Source organism: Rosa chinensis, chromosome 1, assembly GCF_002994745.2.
Source record: "Rosa chinensis cultivar Old Blush chromosome 1, RchiOBHm-V2, whole genome shotgun sequence".
NCBI classification, from domain to species: Eukaryota; Viridiplantae; Streptophyta; class Magnoliopsida; order Rosales; family Rosaceae; genus Rosa; species Rosa chinensis.
The window spans coordinates 62,329,494-62,340,047 of record NC_037088.1 but is presented as its reverse complement, the minus strand read 5'-3'; the positions used below and the strand labels follow the sequence as shown (position 1 = coordinate 62,340,047).

At 37.8% G+C, this 10,554-nt stretch overlaps 2 protein-coding genes across 3 annotated transcripts; one reads left to right on the top strand and one right to left on the bottom strand.

The window, feature by feature from the left end:
- The first annotated feature begins 690 nt into the window (after positions 1-690).
- LOC112200207 (NAC domain-containing protein 7) lies at positions 691-4,683 on the top strand. Of its 2 annotated transcripts, XM_024341264.2 has the most exons (5): positions 691-1,239; positions 1,336-1,498; positions 2,649-2,834; positions 2,931-3,202; positions 3,693-4,682. In XM_024341264.2, exons 3-5 carry the CDS (start codon positions 2,675-2,677, stop codon positions 4,197-4,199), a joined length of 939 nt encoding a protein of 312 aa, XP_024197032.1. In that variant the 5' UTR covers positions 691-1,239; positions 1,336-1,498; positions 2,649-2,674; the 3' UTR covers positions 4,200-4,682. The 2 variants fall into 2 exon arrangements, with proteins under 2 accessions (XP_024197032.1, XP_040368085.1); XM_040512151.1 differs by lacking the exons at positions 691-1,239; positions 1,336-1,498 and having other exon boundaries at positions 2,652-2,834; positions 3,693-4,683.
- Positions 4,684-6,327: 1,644 nt separating this feature from the next.
- LOC112200126 (monocopper oxidase-like protein SKS1) lies at positions 6,328-10,125 on the bottom strand. Its single transcript, XM_024341172.2, has 9 exons — positions 9,809-10,125; positions 9,203-9,312; positions 8,836-9,106; positions 8,608-8,746; positions 7,963-8,329; positions 7,323-7,688; positions 7,160-7,238; positions 6,851-7,050; positions 6,328-6,752 (listed from the first exon to the last, which is right to left on the bottom strand). The coding sequence occupies exons 1-9, from the start codon at positions 9,956-9,958 to the stop codon at positions 6,650-6,652; spliced, it is 1,785 nt and encodes a 594-aa protein (XP_024196940.1). The 5' UTR covers positions 9,959-10,125; the 3' UTR covers positions 6,328-6,649.
- Positions 10,126-10,554: the final 429 nt, after the last annotated feature.

Genomic DNA, 10,554 nt, shown 5'->3' with positions numbered 1-10,554 from the left:
AATAGAAATCGATGTGTTCAGAGCTCCTAGAAGAGCAAGTTATTTTGCTGGGATGTTGATTAAGTATAATTTTTGGATAATAATTACGTGAAAACATGATGGATTTAATGGTTTTGAGCTAGCTAGAACCATATCAACCGAACCAAATTAAGACTTTCTTCAAAAACACTTGAAAAATCATGCATGTAGCAAAGCTCAATTTCTACTTTAATTATCAGAGTAATTATAGAACTGAACAAACTTACTTATCATTAAACAAATTAAAGGCCACTGAGATAGAACCCTAACCAATTTGGACCCAGAAAAAAGAATGTAATGAGATATAAACCCAAGCTATTTTCCACAGTGCAGCCAATGACTGATCTGAAATTCTGAATCACTAGTCCAGAGTCTACACGTGTCGCTGCCCCACAAGAATGTCACGGAAATTACCATGAAACCGTGGGTCACTTGACACAGCTAGCTAGAAGGAACATCATCATCGTCATTTTATTGCAGGGAAGACTTACAAGGCCATGGAGGGGATGGAAATGGTAGGGACTAGGAATGGAGACGAAGTTGATGATAGGGCCACCATGCCTCATCTGTGCAACCCCAGCTTTTTGGCTGGTTGCTGTTCCATTACGTCACACCCGCCCATATAATCCCTTATATTTAACTTTTTAGCTTAATTTTTTAGGGGTCTTGTTCTACACTCTCAAGGGGCTTGAATTGGCTTTTTAAGATTGGTGACTAGTCTCTGTTAGTTGCTTCTATCTGACTCGCAGAGAGATAGAGAGCTCAGAAGTGAAAGATATACATTCATTCTTCTTAATAGTTTCTATCTCTTCTTCTTAATAGTTTTTTGAGTTGGGTCTCTATCAGTTGCGGGTAGAGGTGGCAGTAGAGAGAGAGATAGAAGCTTTGCTTCCTGTTCTTGAGCCAATTTTGCGCCACAATTTCTCTCCGGCCCCAAATCTTTCCCACCAATCTAGCTTATCCCGATAATGAGAGTGAGAGATAAGGAGAGCTTAAGGCATTGATGAGAAGCTTTGTGTTTTTTAATACCTGATATTTGGTGGCGTTTAGGGTTTTGCTTCTCTTATTTAACCCTACCTGTTCTCCATTTTTCCATTCGTCAACTTTTACCTTTCTTGGCTCATCCTCGGGATCGATACCCGACAGCTCGAGCGACATCCTTGGCCAAAGCTTTTTTGGGGACCAGAAAACCAAGTGCGGGCGGGGGTTCAATTCCCGAGGGTAGTACTCATGCATCACCGTACATGTTTCTGTTTTTGTCATCTTTGTTTATTTGCTTTGTCTGGGTTTTGATTTTACTTCCTTTGTGCTTATTAGGAGGGAAGAGTTTATCAGAAGCCACAAGCATAAACAAAGAACGAGTGAGGTAGACCAGTTTGATTCATAACACCATTCAATATCTTTGACGAAGAAGGATTTAGTTTCCTGTTGGAGGAAGACTGAAACACGGCCCAGATCGAACTGTACTGGTGTTAAGAAGGTACTGACTATAATCAGCTGCTTAATTATCTCTTAACTCTTTCTCGTTCATCGTTTTCTCTTAATGATACGAGCGCGTGCCCAAACATACACACACACACACATCTATTCATCTTCTCTGATGGATCAATCTTGGAGTCAGTTGGTTGATTAAGCTAGCTAGGGCACTAAAATCTTGGTTTAACTTGATGATCACCCTTATATCTAAATTACCTCTCCCTTTGTTTCCTTTCGTATTGTGTTTCTGTCTCTGATCTTTCAAAAATTTCTTGAAAAGATCGATCCTATAGCTATAATGTTTTGGCTAGGTTTCAAACCTTTTCCGTCTGTTTTTCTGTTATTTTGAAAGAGAAGAAAGGAACAAACGATATGATGTTCCAAAATTCTAGATAGATAGTGATCATTCAGTACCATCCAAGAAGTACAAGTGGCCTCTTGTAATTATTAGTGATTATGATTAACATGAATGTCATGTAATGCTGGTAATTGATAAAGTACTTCTCCATGTAATACCAAGAGAAGCAGTGAGAATGAATTTCCCAAGAAGTGCTTTCTTTGATTAGTTCATTCAACTAATATTATTGTTCATAATTAAACGCCACTTTTCATCATCTCATGCACATAGGTCAACTGCTTTTGTAGATATTTAGGCATAATTCAAATAACTTTCAGAATCATCAAATTTATAATCTCAATCATCAGAGTTCATTTTGTTTGAAAAAACCGACAAAACATAAAATTTGGGATAACATATCGAGTACAATTAGATTTACTTTATCATATCATGTATTACATATTTGTCTTCGAAGTTACTACACTGCCGTCATATCTATTTGATGAAGAACAATGCAAGGACCAATGACAATGGTACCACATTTCTATAGTTAAGGACAAATGACAATGTGTTACCTCCTATATATGATGGTTTCAGTATCACATATAGATTCTGTAGTGTTATCTTGTTTGGAAATATTAACTATATCTGCATAAAATATGAAAGTCAAGGGTTCTATCTTCTCCAATTAGATGCAACAAAAAAGAAACTGTGAGAGTATTTAAGTTTCAAGGATGCCAGACTGATATTAATATTTAATTGGTTGAATATTGGTACACTAATTCAAGCATATGATCATATGATAAATGAATTTCAGGACTGAACAGCGAGAAGCAGGATAACATGAACACATTCTCACACGTTCCCCCCGGTTTCCGGTTCCATCCGACTGATGAAGAACTCGTTGATTACTACCTTAGGAAGAAGGTTACTGCAAGAAGGATTGACCTTGATGTTATCAAAGATGTCGACCTCTATAAAATTGAGCCATGGGATCTCCAAGGTATATAGTAAAATTGTTAAAGGAGTTGTTTAATTTATTTGATCAAGAAATTAACTGTACCTACTAATATTAATACTGTCCAATATGAATGTACAGAATTATGCAGGATAGGGACTGAGGAGCAAAGTGACTGGTACTTTTTCAGCCATAAAGACAAGAAGTATCCAACTGGAACTCGAACAAATAGAGCAACTGCAGCTGGGTTCTGGAAAGCCACCGGAAGGGACAAGGCCATTTATGCAAAGCATGACTTAATTGGGATGAGGAAGACCTTGGTGTTTTACAAAGGTCGAGCCCCAAATGGACAAAAGTCGGATTGGATTATGCATGAATACCGCCTTGAAACTGATGAAAATGGAGCTCCCCAGGCAAGTATAATCATACTAATGAATTTCTTGCATTGTTCAGCTTCAAATGCTCATGTACTAGGATGCGCTAAGCTAATCAAATTTGTTCACCACCTATGGATCAAAGGAATGAAACTTGCCAACTTTGCATTACTACAGCTTTTCTTAGACAACTTGACATTTGACAAACACATTGTTTCAGTCTATATATGTGATGTGCCTCCCCACTCCTTAGCAAGTTTTCTCTTTGCTAAGCGTCCTCCAAACTCCTTAACAAACATGTAGATATTTTCATGGCTCCATAAAAGTATTGATTTAGAATTGAGTTCACTACCCTCCTTGGATCCATCAATTTATGTAGACATATAAGTATCTTAAAAGAAATATTGTCAAGATGATCGGTCTTTTACACACAATATTGTCATATTAGTGAACAAATTTGATGAGTGTAGCAGTGCGCTCAAAGATGATAATTAATAGTGAGGTTTTGTTTGTGCAATTGATGAAGCAGGAAGAAGGATGGGTTGTGTGTAGGGTTTTCAAGAAGAAACTCCCAAGCATGCGAAGGATGAGTGAACACGAATCCCCTTGTTGGTACGATGAGCATGTCTCCTTCATGCCAGACTTGGATTCACCAAACCACAACAACTCCAACAGCTCCATCAATAATCAGATGGCATACCATGGTCACTTTCCTAACTATCCTTGCAAGAAAGAGCTGGATCACTTGCCATTTCAGCACCATGTTCCGAACGAGCACTTCTTCCAGCTCCCGCTTCTAGACAGCCCGAAACTACTACTTCAATCTTCAGCCAATGCTGCTGTGAGTTCAAACTCTATGACAGCGGCTGCATATAGCATTGACATTAACCAGAACTTTCATGCAGTGTATGGTAATAGCAGCAATGAGCTGCAAGCTGTAGATGATGATCAACTAACCGATTGGCGAGTGCTTGACAAGTTTGTAGCTTCACAACTCAGCCAGGATGATGTTTCAAAGGGAAATAGCTATTCATGATACTCGGGACAAAGCAAGATATTAACTAATGCGTGCAGCTGGAAATGCCTCAATTGACAACCTATAGTTGTCAACTTGAAATGTGGAAGTGATGACACCTTGAAATCATTGTTTAGTGTATACTCTGATCATAGGATTTTAAGTCCATAAGGGAAAGTGGAGGTTATTGATTATGATCTCTCAAAGTTCCTGTACATTAATAATCTAAAACAATATAACCTAAGTTCTGATGAACTTCTGTCTAAGTAGTAAGTTAAGTCCACCATTGTTACACTTGTAATATGGGTATATATAATATATATATTATATAGTTAGCAGGTGGGCTCTGAAAGTGAATTTGATGTAATTGAAGTATTAATTGTATTGGGATGTAATGGGCATTATTTTCTGGCCCTATGGTCTAATTAATAGCTCCTTGTATGCTGTAAAATGGACTTAATCGATGAGGTGGTCGATCTATTGCAGATTTATATGTTTTGTATGTTAACTCGATGAAATATATTCATTTCAATAAGAATGTTCTTTTTTCCTTTAGTTTTTGTCAAAATATATGTTTCATTCCTCTATTAAATGGTTCTTAGTTTTTCCTTACGCAGATTGTTCTGAAAGCTTCTTGTTACAAAGAGCAAATTCATTTTCTTTTGTCTAATGAAAACAGATAAAAAAAATTTCTCACACATTGATTAGCCAGGTCTAGATAGCAGCCAGAAAAATGAATAAGAAGAGTGAAAGCACTATATATCATGAATCATGATGATATCTGAACTCTGAAGAGATAATAGATATGAATGCTTTGCAGTAAAGCTTGGTAAATGTAGGTGTATACAGACTTGGTCCTTTCAAGCGTAGAAGGCAAGTATATGTGTAGTTCAATATATACCATCCATATAGTTGGCACCACAGGAAAGGTAGCTTTCAAAATGCTAACAGAATTGCTTAGATTTAGATTCCTGCCACAGTGAAATCAACATCAACGTTTATTAAGCATTTGGACAGGCTAGAATCACTTGCATTCCGTCAACGCCCTAGATCTAAAGCTAGTAGAAAAACAGAGTCTATTACACTTCAGCAATATGCCAATATGTGTTCCTATTTCCAACTTGCATGAAAACAGAAGATGCATCCTCATATGCTTACCTTGATATATAAGCTGAACTGAACCGTACTTTAAGCTTGTTGAAGAAGTGAGCCATTGCGGCCAGTAGTACTCATTATCGAGCTCAGTGGTGACTAGCATTGAAACGAAAACAGATTGCTTCCCAAGGTTGGGGATTTGCAGTTGCAGTGAGGGATGGTGATCTGTGTCAAGTAATTAAGCACCGCAGCAGAATAGACCTGTTTGGCTAGAGAGCAGGAGTAGGAGGATAGCCTTTGAATGGTTTTGTAACTACGTTGCCAATGGAAACAAACAAAGGGTTGAAGTGAAATTTGAGAACTTAAACATTTAAGAGGAAAGACCAATTACTTGTATCGCAGTCAAGGTTAAAAGTCCCTTTTAAGCAATGAAAGTTCTAGAGCGACACACTCATTAGGCATGGCATAATATTTTCCAGAGTGAAAGAGACAGGTTAATTAAGAAGGGAGTCCCGAGTGTTAGTGAACTAAAAAAGTCGCTGCTTCTTTCTGACCAAGAAAGAGAATGTTACCCATACGAGACACATAGAGTTAAAAGCATGATTAAGGTTTTTACATATATTTATTATATGCATCAAATTTTTGCTTGTGAAAGAAGGAAGATATCATCATAAAATTAAGCACAACAACAGTCCACGGTCCACATGATACTATTAAAATGTGACTGCTATCATGTTCTTCATTTGACCCACAAATGCATCCCGGCCTTTTCTGATCTTTGTCCTCACCCAATATATCCATCTTTAAACATAATTCGGTTTGGCCGGTAATGCTAGGTTGATAGGTTCCTTGATACTGAATGAAATATGTCCCTTATGCTTCAGAGAAGAACAAACTTAATATTAAATTTATATGTACTCGGTGGAAAAATTGATGAATCTGCGAGGTGAACACTGGCCACGTACTTTCTTTCACATCATTTTAATCTTCCAAATTTTAAGGAAATAACCGTCCAACCATGTCATAACTAGGAAGAAATAATCACCAAACCATATAGTAAGAAGGGTAAAAGGATGTCAAATGGTATTGAGAATGGGTTAATCATTCACCAGTACAGATAACAACCAGAGTTGAGACGCACAAAGAATGACGACCGATCGAAAATGACCTAAATTACACTTTAGTATGGACTATGGAGTATCGCAAGTAAAAAAAATGAAGCAAATGTCACTAAAACCACCCAAAGTAAAAATGAAAATGGTAGTACCCATGACTCAATGTGCACACCTAAACTACAATATGTATTGCAATCACCAGCAACAGAGCAGGAAAAGGCAAGCTGCCACTGCACGGACTCATAGAACTGCTATCATCTATCACCTAAAAGTGCAGACCAATGTGAAGAAAGCCATCAGCAGAGAGAAGAATAGCTTGAAAGTTTCACTGGAAATTGATGATGCAGACGACTGTTTCTGTTGCCTGGATATGCCAAAAGAAAAGGTGATGTTAAGATTTCCGTCAATTAAGAGGGAGAGAGGGAGAGAGAGAATGAGTTAATGAATTTTATGTGCACATACTTCTGCAAGTTGGCTAAGGCACCACAATACAGAACATTATCGGGCGCGGTAAACTCTGTTTCACCATTCTCCTCCGGATTGACAATTCTCAAATAGGTCTCTTGTCCCAGATACCATCTATCAAGGTTTTGTGATCTAAGATTCCATGCTCCAGGATTGTCAAGTGAGATAAGCACTGCAGTCCATGCCCCAGGGTAGACCTACACACAGTAACAAAACAGAACTCAATGCAAGACAAACAACAAGCAACAAGCATTCCAAAGTAAACCTTGCAAGTAATAAAAGAGTAGCTCCAATAAGAAAACAGACCTGTGTAGTGCAGCGAGAGATTGCATCCCACTTGTTATAATTTCCTTGATTGTCTACTGTCCAATTACCATAACCCATCCTGCAGAAAATAAATCAATTTCTCAAAACGGATATTGATCAAAAGCAAATGATATAAAGAGATTAACAAGGAAAAAGAACTTACCCAACCACGAAAAAGGAATATCCATCTAAATGAAAAGTCTGCACAGTGGTGTCATTGTTCTGGAATACAATTTCAATAAAACCCTTATATGTAGCATTAATAACAGACATGTCTCTTCGGGGAAGTCTATTAAGTGACATGTTGGGAAAATCAAGCTTATATTCTCCTTTAACTTTATGCTGATCAGCAAGCCTGATTGGTGTCTGAGGATTGACAAAAGAGATGCCATTTATTGTTGCTCGGAGTTTCCCATCAATAGTGAGAGGTGGCACAATTTTTAACACGTAAGTATCAGTGATGTTAATTGAACCATAGTGAAATGATCCCTGAGGATTAGGGCGAGCTCCACTTGCAGAACCGTTTTGCCTGACAGTGAAAAAAACAAAACAATCAAAAACAAATACTTTAGAGGCATGAAATAGTAATAAATTCACACCACAGTACTACTAGACATGCTACAATAAATTTACTATTCAAAACTTAACTACCAGCTATCAGTATCATCAATTATAGAAAAATAAGTGAATATAATCAGTCAAATTGAAATGAAAAGAGCCTGACAACTCCTCTAACTTTTAACATATTACTAATACTAGAGCTACAAGAAATATAAACTAACCACAAATTTAAAAAAGCTAACCTGACAGTCAATGCCTGATTCATCGACCATTGTGGGTCAAAAGCATCCTGGGGAGCATCAGGAAGAGGACCACTTACCGGTCCTTTAGAGTTTGAATAGTGTAAGACAGCAACACCTGTAACCCTCTGCCAAAGTGATTCATTCACAAACCTTGCACTTGCCACAATGTAGTAATCACTACTGGCATTTTGATCCATGGTAACAAGAAAAGAATACGATTGTCCAACATGAATATCAAAGTTTGTATAGTTCTGCTGGATTGTATAATATCCCTCTGTTTCAGCTAGAAGCAGATTGTGACTCTGAATTCTGAAGTTCAAACTAGTTGAAACACCAACATTGTGCACACGGAGTCGATAAGTTTTCCCTGCAAATATCAAATACTTTAGAGACATGTAGCAATAGCAAATTGATTGCAGTTCAAAAAATTTAGCATCACATTTGGGTGCAATATGAAGACTAGACAATCCAATACTAATATCACTGATACACAGGAGGAAGGGATCTGACAGAAATTCCAACTCATGACACTGAACATATAAACCTCATAGTAACATGGGGTTTGTCAACAATTATTTAAAATTAAAAGAATATGATATTGGGGAACAGGTCTTGAGGGTGCAAATTCTATGTCTGAAGTTATACCTGGTTCAACATTGATGGTTTCATACTGAATCCCATCAGGTACTAGTGTCTTGTTGTATTGATAAGGCCCCTTTCCATTGATGAGAACTCCATCCGGCATCCCAAGGTCTTTTCCAGCATCAAGAGCAGTCTTCAATGCCTGGAATACAACAGAAAAGAAAAGGGCCATTCATGTACTTCCACCTCTATTCTTCACATGAAAATTCCAAAACAACAGCAGATACTAACCGTATGGTTCCGAGTATACCAGTCACCAATCATAATAGCAATATCCCCATCAGGCTTAGCAAATGGAATTTCAATTATCTCCCTATTATTGAGATGAAAAGAGCCAAAGCCACCAGCAGCCCTCTGAAAATTCAGCGATGGGAAGTAGAAGAAGCTCCCGATCTGATCCTTGACTTGGAAGTTATAAGTCCAGTTCCAAGTTTTTGGGATTGGGCAATTTGTACCAAGCACACCATCCTGCCATGAATTCCGCCGCATCTGGATTCCAGACCTGGTACATACATTCAATTCATAAACTTCCAATTCAAGAAATCAAAGGGCTTCAGAAAGAAAAGAAAAGAAAAGGCCATGTAGAGCTGAAGCCTACCAAGTCATGAGGAGGTCTTCATCCAGCCCATTATGCACATTAACAACAACATTGTTGTTCGTAGTAGCGTTGATAGGATCACCCGGAAACTTCCCGTTAATTGCTATAACCTGCAGTCAGAATTCCATGATAAACAAGACGAAAACCAGAAACTATTGTGATCTAATTACAAATTAATCAAACTCCAACCCAGAAACTACATAGTTATCCAAAGTTAAACAAGAATATATGCAATCATTTTAGTAAAAACACTAAAAGGCCAGGAGTACAAGAGTTTAACACAGTAAAATCTCAACATCAGGATTCAGGACCACACATATCCGCATGAATTAAAGCAAACATCTTTAAAGACCCAAGACCCCCAAGAAAATTACCCTCTGGTAAAACCCCAAAAATTTCACTGTAGCTAAAACCCTCCTCTCTGATACAAAAACCAAAACCCATCAAGATTTCACAAAAAGCACAAACCCCATAAAAGATCCACAAAACTTTAACCAACAGATCCAAAATTAACATGAATCTTTAAACCGCGTAATGAATCACCACCAAGAACCAACTAAAACCCAGTGAAAAAAAAAAAAAGAGACAAGGGTATCGAGCACAAACCCTCTGAGGAACGCCGAGCGGTGAGGCGGTGATGTAGGAGACCTTGAAGTCGTAAAACACATAAGGGTCCGCCGCGAAACAGAGAGTCGAAAGCAGAGCAATGTGGGTCAGAGAAACCAGAGCCAACAGAGAGAGCCGAGAAGCGGCCATGAGAGCTTTAAGGATTGTATATCGATATGGGTATGTGAACTCTGTAAATGATTGAAGGTTTTGGGGAGACTTAATGAAGGAGGGTTTACATGATCAGGCAGAGAGAGTGGGAAAATGGAGAAGAGAGAAGAAAGAGAGGAGAAGAGGGCAGTGGGGCACAGCACCACCACAACCACTCTGGGCGCATATATTGAGGGTTGACTGGGCACCGCTTCACACGGTTGGGTTCCTACTTAAATGAGACGAAAAAAGATATTCGGCCATTGAAAAAAAAAATGAATCAAATCAATGGATCATGTAAACTGTAAAGTGTAAAAAAAATTGAGAAAATGTGGTAGCATGTAAAGTGAAACACGCCGATTAATCAGAAGATTTTTTTATATATTTGAATAGATCGATGGACTAAAGTATTTTTGACACACAAATAATTTCTTTGATTAGCAGATATGTTAGAAAAAAAAGTGGAAATTGAGTTGACAGCAATGTATTAAGACAAGTAAAAAATCAACTATTATTGGTTTTTCCTTAATCTTTTTTCTTTTTGGTGAATGGGTTTTTTCTTAATCTTTATAGTAGGAAATACAAACATTTTTCTT